At 44.7% G+C, this 19,891-nt stretch overlaps 1 protein-coding gene across 4 annotated transcripts in view; it reads left to right on the top strand.

Annotated features, from left to right (window-relative positions):
* Nucleotides 1-19,891, top strand: part of OLFM1 (olfactomedin 1) — a 49,342-nt gene that overhangs the window by 12,175 nt on the left and 17,276 nt on the right. Inside the window, exons 1-4 of one of the 4 annotated variants that reach the window (XM_073314313.1) lie at nucleotides 4,218-4,796; nucleotides 8,306-8,455; nucleotides 13,941-14,096; nucleotides 16,837-17,056. In XM_073314313.1, coding sequence (XP_073170414.1) covers nucleotides 4,647-4,796; nucleotides 8,306-8,455; nucleotides 13,941-14,096; nucleotides 16,837-17,056 — 676 coding nt within the window. In that variant the 5' untranslated portion in view covers nucleotides 4,218-4,646. Of the gene's footprint in view, nucleotides 1-4,217; nucleotides 4,797-5,597; nucleotides 5,617-6,685; nucleotides 7,187-8,305; nucleotides 8,456-13,940; nucleotides 14,097-16,836; nucleotides 17,057-19,891 lie in introns of those variants that run through there. The other 3 variants (XM_073314316.1, XM_073314315.1, XM_073314314.1) reach the window with 3 other exon arrangements.

The following is a 19,891-nucleotide window of genomic DNA, read 5'->3' on the forward strand; positions in this document are numbered from 1 at the left end:
CATCTTCCAGTCCCACTGAAAGCTCCCACTGCCATCGAGGGAGAGGCGGCAGGCCTGGAGTCAGCATGTGCACACAGCCTCACCTCTCTCCTCTTAGGGGGTCTCATGAAGTGTTTGCTTGGCTTTGCTCTGTTTCTTAAACCTCCCCTGATGTCACTTACGGGCAAGTCCTGCTTTCCTCTCCCCTGCCCACAGCAAGAGTGGTGGGGATCCTGTAAGGGTCCAAAGTTAGGGCTTCTTCAAACATGGCTCAGGGCAAGGTAGAGGGACCCCACTGTCTGTACCCATTTTGAGATTTTGATCCAGCACTGGTGAAGTCAATGGGAGTTTTGCCAGTCATCTAATAGAAGCAGGTTGCAGGCAGGGTAGAGATTACTACCATGAAACAGATTCTTTTAGCAGCCTGGGGAAGGAATCTAAATGCCCACTCAATGGGGTTCTCCTGGGCAAAGCCCCCGTACTCAGCCCTGGGTGATCCCCATCACTGGAGGTTTTTAAGAACAGGTTGGACAAACACCTGTCAGGAATAGTCTAGTCTTACTTGGTCCTGCCTCAGTGCAGCAGGCTGGATTAGATGACTTCTCGAGGTCATCCCATTATGGGAAGGATGGAAATATGGTCCAGTGATTAGGACACTAGTCTGCAACTCAGAAGAAATGCCTCGGTTCCCTGCTCTGTGTGACGTTAGCCTGTGTGCCTCAGTTCCCCATCTTTAAAACCGTGATAACGGCACTGCTGTAGGGCACAGGATATATCCATTAAAGATTGTGAGGTGCTCAGACACGACGGTAACCGGGGGGGGGGGGCAATAAGAATGGTAGATAGTGAATTTGTGAATGATTATTTAGCTAAAAAGTTATGTAGCAGCAAGTTATCCCTACTTGCAGAAATAGATCCTTATTTTCACCAGTGTAAATCTGACCTGTGAGATACCAAAAATGTGGATGACATCACCAAACTTTCTATATTCCACTGCCAACATCTGCTCTTCAGCTCTTACGCTGACAAAGGCAGATTGGGAGTTGTCTCTTAACCAATCCATTTCGGAGCTATTTAGAAATTCCCTGGCGGGACAATGAGTTATCAAAGAGGACTGGGAGTAGGATGAGTCATTGTTCCACTGTATTTATTATCACTGATGAGCCACTGTATTATAAAGCATCTTTTTGAAGGGGGGCCTGCAATACCAATCTATGCTAGAAGGGGGCACTCGAATCCAACAATTGCAGAGGCTCTGTGATGGCAGAGTTGCATAATATGAATGTCAGTCACTGGTTTGCAATTGCACTTCAGCAAGAAATTAGATCTTTTTGCAAATACAAAGTGAAACACCTTTAAATCCCCTCCACACACAAACAAAGGTGAAAACCACAGTGTTGCAGTACTAAAATGTATGCATTGCAGAGCCTTGAAAGAAGTTACAGACAATTGCATATAACTCTCCATCTTACCTTAACTGTTTTGGTGTTTCAAATCTTGAGAGGAGGAAAGAGTTTGTATTATTATTTTTTTTAATTACTGTGATTACTTCTTGTTCCTCTTGAAATCTCAGGAAGCAGTGGGATAAGCCTCTGATTCCCCCGAGGCTGCCTTTATTACTGTGGAGCAAGAGATGTGACTTCTATTCTTTTGGGGAATCCTGCACATGACCAGAGGATTAATTTTGTAATCTCTCTTCTGCACGTGGTATTTAAATGTTAACCTAGAAAAAAAATAAGATGGAATTGTGAATTTTGATCAGAGGAACACTTCTTTTCTGAAGTCATTAGGAAAGTTATATAAGCCCCTTGAGGAAATCTTTTTTAATCTTGAATGAGAACTGTTTCCTTATGGAGAAGCCACTTTCAGTGAAAATGTTTTGACAAAGCCATCAGCACAGTCTGCAATGAAATGGCCATGCGGCTTCCTACTTACAGTTTGGTTCACTGTGGTGCAAGCAATTGCAATATGAGATTTTTCTGAAAAAGAAACCAAGCAGCCAGATCCCCTGCTGGTGTAAACCAGTGTAGCTCCACTGACTTCAGGGATTTGCACCAGATGAGGATCTGGCCGATGTGTATAATCTGATTTAGCCTGCCAACTTTTGGGTTGATCAGGGCTTTTGAAAGCTGAGGGGGGAGGCTGAGGTGCTTGTGTGCTTACCTTTTGTTCCCACATCGGTCTGTTGTATCCAGTGTTCTGTCTCACCTTATATTTAGACTGTCACCTCTTTGGGGCAGTGACAGTCTTTTTGTGGCGTATTTGTGCAGTGACTAACACAATCCTTGATGGGGGAGCTACTGTAATACAACTAATAATGATGATTAACACTGAGATACCTTACTCACCACCCATGGGAGACATCAGATTTGCTGGGGCTGAGGTGGGGAGGGAAGCTCATTTCCTCAGTGCTGGAGAACATCTCTCCCAAAGTTAAGACAATGAAACAGACATGTTCAGAATGCAATAAGCTCCCCACTCAGACATGGAGGGTTGCCTCTCTCCAGTTGATGCCCCTAATTCACCACTCCATGAATCACAGGTCTTCCTTGGAAGATGCTTGTTCTCCATCACATCTTCCACCTTCTGCCATCCTGCTCTCTTGACCATTCTGTAGAGAATCAGGGAGGGCTCTTTGAAGTCTGCCATGGCTGGATTTTTCTCCATTAGGGTGGGTTTGGGTTTCCTTTGGAACTGGAGCAACTAAAGGTTAAGGAAGGAGAAGTCTACCTGGTGTAAATAAGATTTTGATTCTGCTGCCTGGTTGTGGGCAGGGCTATAAATGAGGCAAGGAAATATGAGGGACTTTTCTATTTAATTTGTTTTCATTTGCAAGGCTGGGCAGGTGGAGGAAGAGCCACCAATTTAGGCTTAGATTGACTCTGACCCTCAGCACTCCCCTCCTATGTCTACACAGCCATAAAAATCCTGGGGCAGCGAGTGTCAGGCTCCAGCCCAAGCCCAAATGTCCACATGGCTATTTTACAGCCTCGCAGCCCAAGACGAGTGAGGCGGGCCAGCTGCGGCTGTGCCGTGGGTCTTTTATCACAGCGTAGATAGACCATAAGTAACAGTGGCTCAGAATATCATGCAACAGCTGGGTCAGAGGACAGAGAAGGTTACAAGAATAACGAAACCACAGATCCCCCACTATGACTGTATGGGCATCACAAGTAAGGCTGGGTCAATGGAAAACACACCGTCTTGCAGAAAAATAGATAGGTACGAGCGGCACTAGCCTCTCTTAAGGGGGGTGGGGGATGGGGAAGAGCTCCAGTTAAAATGAGAGCAGATGGAGTGCCGTGCGAACAGGACAGTTAATATCTGGGGAAGGTAAGCAGAGTGTCTGAAGAGCTCTGTGAAGCTGGAACGCTTGTCCTTTTCGCCAGCAGAAGTTGGTCCGATAAAGCCGTGATTTTCAAACTTTAGGCTGCGTACCCCTTTCCAAATAACATAATCTACGCCATACTCCCATCAGAGATAGGGTCGGAATACACTGGTGAAAACAGGGGAAAAGACGGTCTGTAAGGGGTAACACGATGTGTTGTCTGTCTGGACAGGATTATTCCCGCGTGCCCCTAGCGTACGGGTACCCAGGTTCGATATTGCCTCACCCACCTCATCCCTCTCATATCGTGGGCCAACATGCTACAACAATCGTGCAAACAATTATCGTCTGGCGTCAGGACTGTACGAGGAAAAATACGGCACAGCCAGGCAGAGAGCATTGCTAGGGGAAGGCTGTGCTGGTCTGATTATAATCCAATTCCTCATCCTCCTTATTTTCTTTTCAACTGACTGGGTTCTTCCTAATATTTGTTAAGGCAGCGCTGGGGGTAGCCCTGCTTCTCTCGCGTGCCAGCAGAGGCGAGTAAAAGAGAGCCCGGGAGATTTGTGCCACACTTGAGCTCCCTGGCAGCTCCCCCGACTAACCAGCCCTTCACCAATGCCTCAGACACCGGGCTGAGTGTGGTGCTGATGCAAACTGATGCTAAAGGGGGAGGGTACACCCCATCGTGTACTTACCCACCTGGTCCAAAAGTCCCAAAAGGCTTTTCCTGTCTGGGCGAACCAGCCCCCGACGGCGGCCAGGGGGCGCTGGAGAGAAGCAAAGGGAGAGAGAAACTAAAAAAAACCAAACCAACCCCCCCCCCCCACCAGTTTGACATCAGCGTGCGTTTGATTTTCACACCAGCCGCTGGTCTCCGCCCCCCCCATCCATTTCATCCCGCCCCATCGTCCGTGTCAGGCATGTGCATTGCACGTCCCAGGGAGACGCGGGGTTTTGGAGACCGGGCTCCTTCCACCTTACAAAAAAGCACCCCAGCACCCCTCCCCGACTCCTCCCCCCCTCCCCACCCAAATACCCCTCGCCGTCCACCCGGAGCGAACCCTCCGGCTGGCTGGGCGCTCCGCTCCGCCCTCCCCTGGGACCGGTGTGCCAAGCGGCGGCCCCCCCCGGCAGGGACCGTGGCTGTGGGGGTGCCGGGGCCAGCCCGGGGGCGGGCGGGCGGCAGGGAGCCCCGCAGAGGCGAGACCCCGGCGGGAGCCAGCGGAGATGTCTAGGGAGCGCTCGGCCGGCGGGGCGGGGCAGCGGGGGCCGGTGAGCCGCGGGCAGCCCCGGGCCGGTTCGGAATGAAGGGCGGCTGCCGCCGATCCCCGCCGCGATGTCGGTGCCTTTGCTCAAGATCGGAGTCGTCCTGAGCACCATGGCCATGATCACCAACTGGATGTCGCAGACGCTGCCCTCCCTGGTGGGGCTGAACAGCACCAAGTTAACCGCAGCCTCGGGGGGCACCTTGGACAGGAGCACGGGAGTAAGTGGGGGGGGGGGCTGGTGCGCGGGGCACGTCTGTGCACTCTGTGTGAGTGTCGGGGGCTGGTGCGCGGGGCACGTCTGTGCACTTCGGGTGAGTGTCGGGGGCTGGTGCGCGGGGCACGTCTGTGCACTTCGGGTGAGTGTCGGGGGCTGGTGCGCGGGGCACGTCTGTGCACTTCGTGTGAGTGTCGGGGGGCTGGTGCGCGGGGCACGTCTGTGCACTCTGTGTGAGTGTCGGGGGCTGGTGCGCGGGGCACGTCTGTGCACTTCGGGTGAGTGTCGGGGGCTGGTGCGCGGGGCACGTCTGTGCACTTCGTGTGAGTGTCGGGGGCTGGTGCGCGGGGCACGTCTGTGCACTTTGTGTGAGTGTCGGGGGCTGGTGCGCGGGGCACGTCTGTGCACTTCGGGTGAGTGTCGGGGGGCTGGTGCGCGGGGCACGTCTGTGCACTTCGGGTGAGTGTCGGGGGCTGGTGCGCGGGGCACGTCTGTGCACTTCGGGTGAGTGTCGGGGGGCTGGTGCGCGGGGCACGTCTGTGCACTTCGGGTGAGTGTCGGGGGGCTGGTGCGCGGGGCACGTCTGTGCACTTCGGGTGAGTGTCGGGGGGCTGGTGCGCGGGGCACGTCTGTGCACTTCGTGTGAGTGTCGGGGGCTGGTGCGCGGGGCACGTCTGTGCACTCTGTGTGAGTGTCGGGGGGCTGGTGCGCGGGGCACGTCTGTGCACTCTGTGTGAGTGTCGGGGGCTGGTGCGCGGGGCACGTCTGTGCACTTCGTGTGAGTGTCGGGGGGCTGGTGCGCGGGGCACGTCTGTGCACTTCGGGTGAGTGTCGGGGGGCTGGTGCGCGGGGCACGTCTGTGCACTTCGTGTGAGTGTTGGGGGCTGGTGCGCGGGGCACGTCTGTGCACTTCGTGTGAGTGTCGGGGGCTGGTGCGCGGGGCACGTCTGTGCACTTTGTGTGAGTGTCGGGGGCTGGTGCGCGGGGCACGTCTGTGCACTTTGTGTGTGTGTCGGGGGCTGGTGCGCGGGGCACGTCTGTGCACTTTGTGTGTGTGTCGGGGGCTGGTGCGCGGGGCACGTCTGTGCACTTTGTGTGAGTGTCGGGGGCTGGTGCGCGGGGCACGTCTGTGCACTTTGTGTGTGTGTGAGGGTGGGGGGGAAAGGCCTGGAATCACAGATCCTTAATTTGCAGAAGGGGTACAAAGTTTGCCCTGGATCAGGGCTAGATTCTGCTGGCCCTTGTCTCCTGCTTCAGGCGTGTGTTCTGTTGGCCAACAGGAGGGTAGCGTGGCTGATCAGTTTCAGGGTTGGTTTGGTTGACTTGGCTTGGCTTTGTTTTGTAAAGTCGAAAAGTCTGGCCTGATCATGGGAGTCCAGGGAAGCTAAGTGAGTGGCGGAGGCCAGTCATTGGGGTGGGGAGGGAAGGGAGTAGCACAGCTCCCAGCTTTGGGTGGTGGTGTCCTGCACCTGTGCTGGAAAACTGACCGGCAGAGGGTGTGTGTGTTTTTAAATACTGTTCTCAGAGGTTTCCCAAGGGCAGTTCTCTCATCTTGTAGAGCCTCAGGAATTGGCCTGGTGGAAAATCCCAGGGGTTTCTTTTGGGGGTGAGGGGTGGCTCTGTGTGTGTGTGTGTTTGTGTTGGCCGGGGAGATGAAGATGTTTTGCAGTTGTGCTGGCAAAGGATTTGCTCTTAGAAAATCTAATCATGCCATGCTCACTCGTCCCATTCCCTTCCTCCACCCCCTCCTTCTCTCTCTCATGTGACTGGGGGTTAATCCAGGAATCTTTTGGTTTCTCATTAAATAGGTTGTCAGGATGGAGCTATTAGGAGTTGAGCTACAGCCTTCATTTGCATAGCAGTAGGGCGAGGTTGCCATAGTTAGGAGACGGGTGTGGTAAAGGCACATTCCCAGCATGACAAATTGCTTGGAAGGAAAGGCAGAGCTGGTGGGTCCTGCCACTCCTCTCCTTGCAAAGCTGCCTTTGTGCTTTGGCTAAGGTGCCCCTCTTAGACCGCTTGTCAAAAGTTCCCTTGTCATGACATTTCACCATTTCCCTATAGCTTGCTGTCAGGTGTAAGACCTACAAGAATGGATGCACTCAGATGCCTGGAATCAATAGTCATTATTGGGATGGAAAATGCATCAGGGAAGTTGCAAATGCATTTCAGTCATGCCTTATGGATCCCCTTGCCTTCTCTGAAAGGATGCTGTAGATTGGATTCTTATCTATTGGAAATGGCTGAGTATAACAATCCTTCTTTCTTCCCTTAGCAGGAAAGAATTGACACCTCTCATCTCCAGGCTGCATGCTTCTGTCTTAAAAAAAAATAGTATTTTGCAGCCTCACTGTTTCAAGATGAAGAGTATTTGATACAGTGTCTCTGTTAATTGTGAGTGGATTTGGCAGTTTGTTCCCTGTTACAAGAATGTGATGTGACCCAAGATCATTTTAGCTGGAGTCTGTCCATCTACCTATCTATCTAATCAGTCTGGCTGTTTGCAAGGTTATTTATTACATATTTAAGCACTAAACCAGCATCTTTCCTTCTAGCTCTTCCAAATGATGAGGTCTCTTCTAAATGATCAGAGACTATGATTGAATAATGTATTTTGCAAAATGTTGTGTGATTAAAGGGAAATGAAGGTCAGAGATTCTGCAGGGGCTGGGGAATGTGTTTAACTTCATTGCTGGGCTCCCTTTCCACGTATGCATTCTGAAAGCCCAGATCATAGTGCTGATTACATCTTCAAGGTTGTATTCCTCATTAGCTGGCACGCTGTCTCATGGTTATTCTGGGCTCTCTCTCCTCCTTAGGTTAACAGAACAGTTTAAGAAATATTGCAGTGCTCCTGAAAATCTCCTGGGACACTTTGAATAGCAGAGGGGGAAAACCAGTAAAAACGCTGGTTGCCTTTTCCTCCTAAGAGCTAATTCCTGTTTCAGGATCTTGGAGAGCTCTGCAGATTCCCATTGATTGCTGCTCAGTTCATAGAGTCAGGAGAACACTGACTAGTAGTCAGGATGCACTTCATTCTCTGTGTGTCAAGGAGAATTGAGTGTGTGTCTTAATAATAGATTGGCATCAAGTTTCACACAGGCTGGGTGTGCATCAGAACTCACTTTAACTAATGATGCCAACTGATCCTGTTGCCCCTGGATTTTCCATGTCACATACCCCCAATTTTCCCCATTGTGTCCATATTATCTGCTTCAACTCTTGCTCTCCTTTTCATGCCATCAAACTCTTGGTTTATCTGTCCCCAATCCATATTTTTGCATTAAAAATGCATCCTATCCTACATATTTACTGGGTCCTCAGAGGAACCTTTCCTTTATTTATTCCATGGTTCCATTATCTTTCTGTGGTCTTGCTCTATTGCTACTTTAAAAAAAAAAGTTTTTGGTTTCACCAAATACTTCCTGTGCATCCATTTCCCTACACTCTCGCTATCCCTCTAAGTGTCCCCCTGTCTTACTTAACCCACCCCCTTTTCCATGTATCAATTAGGTGTTGCCTACCAACCCAGAGGAAAGCTGGCAGGTCTACAGCTCTGCCCAAGACAGCGAGGGACGGTGTATATGCACAGTGGTGGCTCCTCAACAGACGATGTGCTCACGTGATGCCAGGACAAAGCAGCTGAGGCAGCTCTTAGAAAAGGTAATGGGATGAACCATCCTGTGGGAAGGAGGGAGGATGGTCTGGTAGTTAAGGCAGGTGGGATTCAAGAGATCTGGCTGCAATTTGTGGTTCTGCTATGGACTCCTTGAGCAATTCCTTCTGTGCCTCATTTCCCCATCTGTAAAATGGGGATAATGATAATACCTTCCTACCTCACAGGTGTGAGGATCAATTCATTCATGTTTGTAAGGTGCTTTGATGTTGTGGCTATGAAAGGTGTATAAGTATCCAGATAGAGGGAGGTTTGTGAAAACCTTTGTGAAATGTAATAAGATCAAAGATACATGACATTGCCCTATGTAATTCAGTGGGGGGGGGGGGGGAAATTCTGCAGTTGACTCTAATCACATTGGTTTTCATTGAATTAACACTTAAATATTTTCAAAGGGTGAGTCTCAAAAACATGAGAGAGAAGCCCAATTAAAAATGAAGCTCTTTTAGCTGGATTGGTATTAAAAAGGCTGGATAACCCAGCATGAGCCAGCGACATCAAATAACACAGTCGTGAGGGCTTGTGGTTTTCTTCTTAACATTGACATTCATATGGTTCGTTTTTAATAGTCTGCTGTCTGGAGAGATCAGAAGACACATCCCTGATATCAGGAAATTCTCCGGATAATGGATCCCATTGAAGAAACACCATTTCTTGTGAAATGGTGTCATTCTTTTCTAAATCTAAGGAGACTCTTGTGTTGGGGCATGTAATTATCCCTCATGTCTAAATACTGTACTATGCCAGCATCTGAAGTATGTGACACAATAATTTTTATCCTGATACCTGGAGAAAATTGATGTGTTAGAGCATAGTAAAACACATTAAGTGCAGGTTTATGAATGTTTTGAGTGACTAAGTACTATAAACTGAGACATGAGACATTTCTTTTTTGTTTGTAGCATAAGCTTCTGGCTTTTGTTTGCTCACATAATAAAGAGAACGTGCCCAACACAACGAAATCTGAAGTAGGAACAGGAATTGTCATATGGTGCAGCATGAGTATCAAAGACCCATTGGCTTCATATAACTACTCACATGAACAAGACAAGCAGGTTTTGACCCAAAGTCCTATTCAAATGGGAACAGTGGGTGTGGGGCGAAAGACCTAAAATGTGATAGTTTCCAGTGCAGTGGGTGCTGAAATATAAATGTTCATTGTTTTTCTTAGACAGCAAGCTGCTCTTGGGATGCCAGGGTAGAAAGTAAGGGAAGAATGATGTGCAAAGTCAGATGCTCATGTGTGTGTTAACCTATCTATCTCTACACATACACCATCCTGTAAGAGAACCCAGAAATAAAGGGCTGAGTCTCAGCGGCCGCCATGAAGTTCCAGACCTCTGATCTGGATCTTCACTGAAACAAAATCCTTGTAGTAAAATGTAACTGCAGACACCTTTGGAAAACCTCCACGCTAACATTTGTGCCCCTTTCAAGAATCTAACATCTCAACTCCCCTGTTTTTGTGACGAGAACTAGCCTTGCATTTTTCTCACCACAAATAGCAGAAGAAACCTAACATGTCAAAGATAAGGAGGACTTGTGGCACCTTAGAGACTAACCAATTTATTAGAGCATAAGCTTTCGTGAGCTACAGCTCACTTCTTCAGAAGTGAGCTGTAGCTCACGAAAGCTTATGCTCTAATAAATTGGTTAGTCTCTAAGGTGCCACAAGTCCTCCTTTTCTTTTTGCGAATACAGACTAACACGGCTGTTACTCTGAAACATGTCAAAGATGTAATTGTGTTTGGATTTCCCAAGGAGGAACGCAAACCCATAACCTATTCTTCACCTTCGGGGATAATAAAACGTTCCCGTAACTGGTCCGAGCAAACCTGCATTTTTTGAGTGAGCAATCCTTTTTTTTTTTTTTTTAAAGTAGAAGAAATGTCTGCCTTAGCAATGGATGCTAGTGGCTTTGCATAGGGGTTTGGGGAGTTAAACAAAAGATCAGATTCAAAGTTGTAAAAAGCCAATGTGTGCTAAAACACATTGACACCAGCGTATGAAAATTAAGGTAGGGCCTTAATTAAGTTGGGGGGGCCAGTGAGGCCCCCCCATCTCATTCTGCTTCAAAGGGCATTGACATCATTTGGCACCTTATGGTTTTTAACCCCTTGTGAAGGCCAAGTTAGAATAAAACTTGAAAAAAATCTGGGTGTGCCCCATGCGACCACAGTGTAGCTCTCTATCTCCCTCTAGTGGCTAGACCATGGATGGAGGATTATGAGTCCGGCTGCTTTCAAATGAATGAACTGGTCCTTTGCCTCAATTAGTGGAGCCACATGCATTTAGCTCCAGATGGCCCAGGCAGGGGTATTGCTCATAGACACTACCCCAAAGGATAGCACCCACAGACTGGGATGATCAGGATCTAGAGATATTACCTAGCTGAGGTAGCTTGCTAGAGTCACCAGGCCAAATTCTGCTCCCAGTTACACAGGTATAAATCCAGAGTAACTCCATCAGTGTCAAAGAAGCTGGCATAACTGGAAGCAGAAATTAAATTCCATCTTATTAATTTTTTGCTTCCCTAAGGTAAAATCAACGTTTTTCCCCCTGGGCAACTGTTAGCTTGTCTGTGCCATTAGATTGCTGCAAAATGAGGTTTTGTGAGCACTCGGAATATGTGTGTTTCATAGGTGAAAAAATACTCTTAACTAAGGTTCTTCAGGGGTCGTAAGTGATTGGAAGAAACTGAGGGAAATTTAAGACAGAGAATGTATTTCAGCCTCAGGTCCAATAAAGCACTTACGCACATGCTTGACCTTAAGTACATGAGCAATCTCATTTAAGTTTAATCATGTGGTTAAGTGCTTTGCTGGATCAAGGCCTTAAAAAGGTAATAAAAATAAAAGATGTAGATCTTTAAATGATGAATTTTACGTTATTGTCAAAGATCAGGAATAATAGTAATTGATATTTAAAAATGTTCACCATAGGTTGCTACTTAATTTAAAAAAAAACCTTATTAGCAATGAATGGAATGGATTTGAACTTTACACCAAGCACGTCGCTGAAAATAACTTCATAGAATCATAGAATATCAGGGTTGGAAGGGACCTTGGGAGGTCATCTAGTCCAATCCCAGGACCAATCCCCAATTTTTGCCCCAGATCCCTAAATAGCCCCCTCAAGGATTGAACTGACAACCCTGGGTTTAGCAGGCCAATGCTCAAACCACTGAGCTTCCCCCCTGTTTAACTGTATGTCCTCACTTGAGCACCCTTCCTTATTTGCTATAAGTTAATTCGTGCACAGTTGGGCTTTTTATCGGGAGTGAGCACTGGCAGAATTAGTTGACCCAGTTTGGGGCAACTTCAAACATAATCCCCATTCCCATTGGCAGATGTACAAAGCGATCCCACTAGGTGGATGCAGGTTTTCTCAGGGAAGGACTGGCTGGCTCAACAGGAAAAAAATGTTGTACAAGTCCAGGCTGTAACAGACACTCCACGCTGGGTAGGCAAAGCTCCTCAAATTCGTCCCCCTCCATTGCAGGCAAATTACTGCCTTACTGTTCACCAGCGCAGAAAAATACACACCTCCTTTTGTCCTCCTCCCCATTCAGTGCAGTCTACCTAAAGGCCTTGGCAGTGGCCTACATGAGGCTGGGAAGGTGTTGCTGGGTGTGGATGAGTGGTACTGCTGGAATTAGGTACTGAACATTCTTTCTTCTGCTCATAGCCCCCAGACCAGAGCAGAAAGAAATTACTAGCCATGAAACCATTTTCACTGGTTGGACAATGAGCTTCTCCACCTTAGCATGTCATAAACCATCAGAACTTGATGCATGGGTCCCCCTTAATTATTTATTTGAATTGTTACTTTTCATATTGTCCTTGTCATCAAATGTTAATGATGGTCAACCTCGATCATTTCACAAAACTTAGAGAAAAGCTGGCATTTGTCCCTTGGCTGGTTCCAGCAAAGTCCAAAAGGCCTGTGCTTCTGGTAACACACACATTTCCCACAGCCATCTTCAAGTAGTTACACTGGCTCAGCGAAGCTCCCTGGAGGAAATATTGAATGCCAGTCATCTCTTCCCCATCCCCCAAGTCCAATATTATTACACTTAGCTTCACTGAGCATTGAATGTGGAAACAGGAGCTAACTGTGATGGCATGGAATTCAAAGAGCTTATGGAATTTGCTTGCAGAGGAAGTTATGGGCAAGGAATGAAAAGTAATATTTCCTTAAGATTTGGGTTCTGATAAGAATTCCGTTAATTTCACTGGAAGGTGAACCAGGCTGTCACTGACCTAACTAAGTCCCTGGTTCAACAAAGCATTTATGCACAGCTTAGCTTTAAGAACTGGAGTATTCCAAACTGAAATCAATAGGGTTCTAATAATAGTTATTATTATTGCATTGCATAGCATTGTGTTTATTTGTATTGTGGTAACATCTCAGGAGTCCCAGGACTCCATTTTGTTAGGCACTGCACAAATACAGAACAAAAAGATTGTCTCTGCCCCAAAGAGCTACCAGTCTATTTGCAGGATTAATTGCTTTCCTGAATTGGGGTCATAGTTAACATCCCGTAATGGCACAAATATTGGGAGGGGGGAAATGGAGTTTAGCGTATCAATTTAAGGCCATTCTTCAAAATCAGGTCATTTTGATTATCACCTTGCTTCCTTCCTCATCCCTATTTCAGTCACAGCAGCCAGTGTTCTCACAACACTTCTCAAGATGGAGATAAATGTTTTAAAACATTTGAAAACTGATGGTCTCTGCTGGTATCTAGCACTGATTCCAACCTTAAAAGTTATTGAGATGGTGACCACTAAAATCAGAGGTCTCAAGTTGGTCAGCCAAAAATGACAACCACCATAATCAGAGGCTACATTTGGAAATATTAGCCTTTAATCATGAATGCGTGTATTATTTGCCAGTGTATATGGCATTGCCTACCTCTAAATGTATTCTTTGTGACTGATGACATACAACTAGTAATAAAGAAAAGACCATGTTGTTTGAATAGTGAGATTTTGCTAGCTGGGTCTAAAGCTTGCACTTAGGCAATCAGTGAATGTCTCCTTATGTACATGAAGCAGTGATAATTCATACCTGAACAGAAGTATTATTCTTAGTCAAATATGCTTCTGTTTAACTAATAGTCTTTCCACCTGCAAAGGCAGGCATTGTACGCTGGCTCAGCCAAAGAGACCATTAAGACTCTCATGCATTTTATACTTGACTACAATCCTTATTTGCATTCATGATTGTTGGATTATTTTCTGGAGCATGGCAGAATAAATGTTTATGAAACCAATTTGCTCTGTTTTGGAGCACATGATGCTGCTGATTAACTAGTAAATAATGCATCTGCTGATTCCTCTGTAGCTTTGTTGACTGAGTGGGAAAAGGTCAGTGCTTTGTATTATGAGGCAAATGATGCTGCCTAGCTCCTATGAAAGCTTCTTCCTTTGACTGTGTTGCCTCTCTATTTTTTATTTCTCTGGACAGGTGCAGAACATGTCTCAGTCAATAGAGGTACTGGACAGGCGGACTCAAAGAGACTTACAATATGTAGAGAAGATGGAGAACCAGATGAAGGGATTGGAATCGAAATTCAAGCAGGTGGAAGAGAGTCACAAACAACACCTGGCAAGACAGTTTAAGGTATGTACATCCTCCAGCCTGCTAATGAGGCTGCAGTGCCTCTTCCTCTGCCCCAATATACTGTGGGCCACATGATCAGAGAAGACAAAAACAATTCTCCAAACTTCTGTGTAGATGAACCTACCGTGTGGGTTCTGTTCCCACTGCATTCTGGGCCTTACTCAGCAAAAATTGACATCCAAAAAAGTTTTGCCTGAATAGAATCGTATCTTGAATGCATTGAATTTCCAGGGAAGGAATATTCAAGCATGCATTGAGAATAGGTCCCCTAATGTACACCTTACTTTGTAAATGACCAAATGACCAGAGTGATATGGCAACAATGAGGAGGGAAAAAAGACTGGTAAAGTGTATACGTTGCTTATTTTCCAATACTTAGCCCAAAGTCCTCATGTTAAGTCACCTCAGTAAACAGGTAGGCAGTTCCTATATTTGAGGATCAGTGTCCTCACTCAGTGAAACAGATCATTCATGGACCAAGGAGTGGGCAAGGATCTGGGGTGAAATCCTGGTGCCACTGAAGTCAATAGGAATGTTCCTGCTGATTTCAGTGGGGTCAGGATTCCACTACTGTATTTCACTGGGTTTGGGGAAAGATCCCATCCAGACTGACAGTGCGCACCCATTTATTCTCTTCTGAAGCAGTCCATGAATTGGAGCATTGCTACCATTTAAGTAGCAAATGGAATACAATGCTACAGTGGCACCAGAGAATTTCCCCTTCACATTCTTTGAGAAATATTTTGATTAAATTTTCTTGAAACATTTTCCCACATTTTTTAACAACTAGAGAGCTGGTTGAACTTTTTAATTTCAAGATTTAAGTGATGTTTTCAAATTTTAAATATCAAAATTTTGAATTAAAAAAAAGAGAAAGATGTCAATTTCACCCACATTTTTCAACCAGCTCTGATCCTCAAGTTCAGTTCTTCAGCTTAGATCTAAGTTTAGAACCTGCTAGACTGAGAAAACCTTCAGCTCGAACAATGTGATCTTATTCTCCCCCCAACACACACACACACACACCATGGTGATACATTCACTAGAGAGTGCAAATAATAACCTATAAAATATAGGAGGGGAACTCATCACTTGAATAGAGGAGCATGGAAAACAAATATTGTTTCACTACATGGGCTAGTTTCCAATCTCATTCATGCCAGTATAAATCCAGAGTAATTCCACAAGACACTCAGATACCATGGTCCTAGGCATTGAGTAAGAATCTGAAATGGAACTGTCACTGGTGCTATTCTGGATTTACATTGGTTTAACTGAGATCAGAATCTGGCCTATTATTAGGCTTGGCAGAATACGATTTTTATTTATTTTTAATAATTTTGACAGATAATATACTTGTTTATTTTTAATCTCCTCCCCCCCCAATTTTTATCAATTTAAATTTTCACGGTTGCTCAAAATTTTAAGCATTTTTTCTGGTTTTTATCAATTTAAATTTTCACAGTTGAGGGAAAGTCTGAGGGGTCAGACAATGGGGGGCACAAAGATAAACATTATTTAATGACAGTAGACACTGAGAATCAGAAAGTTAAAGCTCTATAACCGTTAAAAATGCCAACATCATTTATTGAAACATACAAAATGAATACCTTTAGCCCAAACTGTAGTAAGTTCTCAAGTTGCATTTTTCTTACTTTCCCTATCTGTAAATTTAAATTATTACTGGTGGAAATATTTTTCCTTGGTTTCCGTGTGCATGGTGAAATTGACGTTTATCAACATTTATCGATAAAAATCTAATGCTTCCAAGCCTACCTATTATGAATACTGTCCAATGCTTCATTAAATGGTAAGTGCATGCATATTTACGTGTGCATTATTGTCTAAGGGATCTCAGCATCTTCAACAAAATGTTGTGCACAATGCCCTTAAAGACAGCCTTTCTTTTCATTAAAAAAAAAAAAGTTTGGAGAAATAATGGTTGTGTTTCTGGAGAACAAAATTAAAAAGAATATTTTTAGCATGATTAAATAGCATTAAAGAATTTTCCGTATAAATTGCTGCCCAGGCATGATTTTAAATAACAGTCACAGCATTTTGTTTCTACCAACTCCAGCATTAAAATGTGAGTGGTTTGGGGTTTTTCTTATCATAAGAGTATTTGTTTATGAATGGATGTCTGTGTAAGGCAGGTTAGTGAGCTAGCTCCTGAACAGTATTTCATTTTCTTGCTTACAGGGCTAACTTAAAAGAAAGTTTTTTCAATGCTGCAGTGACTGAAGAAGCAGTTCACTCCCATGTAACCATGAAAAGAGGGTCACAGAGCATTTTGCACCATGCATTTATTTATTTATTTTTATTTTCCAAATTAGTACCATATCTCACTAAGGAACCTTGAACCACAACTGAGATCTTCCTTTGCATGCAATTGTAGTTGCATTTCATGAATAGTTTGAAACCCTTGTCAATGCATATATATATAATTTTTTTTAAAGAAAAAAAAACAACAGAACTCTTTGTGTATGTGATCTGAAGCATGTAACCGTAAGATGTTGCATTCTAAAAATGACAAATAAAGGCCTTTCCCAAATATTTTGGTGTTCTGCAGACTGTTTAATATACTCTTTCTAATACATCATTTGGACCAAAAAAATAATAATGATAAGAATGATTGTGGGGATAAGAACATTGCACTCACGTAGGAAGCAGCCAGATCAAGGCAGAGTGTTGCAGATTTTTGCACGCATAGCACTGAACCAAGCTTATTTTAACCTTGCAGGCAATAAAAGCGAAAATGGAGGAACTTAGGCCTTTGATACCAGTGTTGGAAGAGTACAAAGCCGATGCAAAATTGGTATTGCAGTTTAAAGAGGAGGTCCAGAATCTGACGTCAGTTCTAAACGAACTCCAGGAGGAGATTGGCGCCTATGACTACGAAGAGCTTCAGAACAGAGTGTCAAATCTTGAAGAAAGGCTCCGTGCATGCATGCAAAAATTAGGTAGGCTCAGAACAATATGGTGGCACTGGCAAAACACCAGCAATGTAAAGTACATATAACATCTGGAGATAGCGGTGCTGACCTGGACATCTCCTTGTGCCTTCCCTGCACTGGCTATAAGAAATGAGCTCACAAAGCAGGGTCCGAGCCTGTAAACACATATGCACATGAGTAACTTTTACTACCATGAGTAGTTACTCATGGCGTAAGTGCATGCAGGAGCATATCCTTAGCTGGACATGAGACTTTGCAAAGTAAGCATAAATGGACAGTGAAATATGGTAAACAGGCTATTTTAAATACTGCTTATGTGATGCAAACACTGGGTCTCCATTTAAATTATGTATCAATGTCCAATCTTTCTGCTAGCTAAAATTGGGACATACCATTTTAAATAATATGTATGTGGGGCATGACTTTTTACCAGAAAAGAGCACGCCCTCACCAGTATTTGCTCATGTTTGTGTGTGGGCTGCAGCTGCTATAAAAAATATAACCCCTCCTCCTGCAACCCATCACTTCCTTTCAGTGAAGGAGTAGAACATTTGTTGACCAGCTCCCTTCTGATTTAATTGCCAGTTACATTATTGACTTGCTTGTTAAGCAATTTAAGGCACCTGAACACATTAACCGATCCACCTGTCTATTTTGGTAGCACATTTGAAATTATACTCTCAGGTGACTTCAGTAAAGATCAGCTCCCTTCTCCTCGCTGTATATTTTTGGCAAGGTACTATTTTATTTTTCTCCTGTCTATGCTATTGGGATTGCTTCTGTTTGTTTTTAGATCTTTCCACTTTTGTTAGGAAGCTTCCTCCCTTTAGAAATAGATTGTTGTTATTATTTTAGGTTGCTATCTGTTACTTTGTAACCCACTTGTCAGCTAAAAGCCCACCGAGGAAATTGAATTCATTTAGAATATTATATATGCACAGACAAATTTCTGTGGGAGCTATGGGTAAAATTTGCAAAAGTGTTTAAGTGACTCAAATCATTAACACACAGTCTCTAGAGTATAAGTCTAATTAAAAGTCAAAGGGACTTAGGCTCCTCCATGCCTAGCTCATTTTGAAAATGAAGCTTGGGCTCGTAAGTTTCCCTCGCACTTTTGAAAATGTCACCATCTCTGTTGGGGAAGGGAAAAGCCCATGTCCAAAGGAAACTTAATGAGATTGGCCAGGTCCTCAGCAATCAGCTTAGTCTAAAGGAATGGAGCTAGGCTGATTTACATCAGTTGAGGATCAGGCCTCTTGATTTAAAAATAAAAGCACTTGGGAAAGCTTCTTGTTCCCCTTCCACCTGCTGAGGAGATACATGCAAGGCATGCCACTGCTGCTCCTTGTTATTTACCATGTACAATATTGCAGTGGTTTTTGGATTGTAAAGAAAAATTCTCCACCTCTGTGCTATACAGGTGAAATTCACAGCACAAAGGTCTATGCCCCATTTAAGACCTCAAAGTATGGCTTCAGTGGCAAATAACTGGTGCATAGACCTCGTACTGGGCCCTCTGAGTTTCACTCTAAATGTTCGAAAGAAAGATGAAACCTGGTTATTAATTATTATTATGGTAGCACCTACAGGCTTCAGATGGGATTGGGCCCAGTCCCTGCCCTCAAGAATTTACAATCTGGACAGGCAAGAGACGGGTAGAGCGTGAGGAAGGAAGTATCATTATCCACATTTTATAGATGGGGAACTGAGAGACAGAAAGATTAAGTGATTTGTCCAAGATCACATAGTAAGTCTGTGGCAGAGCCTGGAATTAAACCCACATCTCCAGAGGCCCAGTCGAGTGCCTGAGTCACAAGACACTTCTGTTGTGAGGAAGCAGCTGTCTTTACTTCTTCTCTTTTGAAGGAAGAGATGGGGTTTCACATGAGGTAACAAATGGAGAGCAGTGATCTATTTTCTGTCCCACAGTAGAGAGAGTCTCTTCAAATCTACCACTTTTGGTTGTCTCTTATGTTCCCCTCCTGTCTCTTGAGAAATAAGAGACTCTTTCTGTTTTCCACTGCCAGCCCTCTGCTGACCTTTAGTCACTTTAACTGTAGGAACCGAAGAGAGGACATAGTAGGAAAAAATAACATTCTAGAGCAGAAAGAAATCACAGCTGTACCTGAAAGGGGAGCAGTATTATGCTGTCAATATTTTAACCAAGAGCTTCTGTAAAGATGCTCTCAGAACACGTAATAAATACCCCATGGACCAAAGGTGTGTGTGATTTCAAGGAGAAGAATGGAGGGACTGGGGAATCTAATTTGAGCTAAGGAAATAATTTGCAGTGAATAATTATTTAAACAACACAGCCCTCTTTGTCTGTTGGCAAAAATTCTTTAGAACTAGTTGTTACCCTAATGTGTGTGTTTGTTCAAGTTTCATTAGCTAAATAACTTACCTAATTTTTGTTTCTTTTGTAGCTTGACCACAAATATTCAACTGAGGAATTCAGTTGCTTAGTTGGGATTGGTCAGAGAAGTCGCATCATATTGTTCCTCTTCTCTGACAGCATGACCATGTGTAATCCCATATGCAAGCACTTCTTAGCAGGAATGCTTGCGTGCATGGATGTAAAATTCAGTTTTCATGAAAACTCACCTGTGCAGCTTTGAAATTAATTGTTTTATTAGGACCAACATTTGTATACCTTGATGCTCAATGTTAGTCTCCTAAATCCCTGTTTGGGAACCTAAATGCAAATAGACTGAGCATCACAAATACTGAGCATATAGACAGGTTTCAGAGTAACAGCCGTGTTAGTCTGTATTCGCAAAAAGAAAAGGAGTACTTGTGGCACCTTAGAGACTAACCAATTTATTTGAGCATGAGCTTTCG

The sequence above is a fragment of the Lepidochelys kempii genome, chromosome 16 (assembly GCF_965140265.1).
Source record: "Lepidochelys kempii isolate rLepKem1 chromosome 16, rLepKem1.hap2, whole genome shotgun sequence".
Lineage (NCBI taxonomy): Eukaryota > Metazoa > Chordata > Testudines > Cheloniidae > Lepidochelys > Lepidochelys kempii.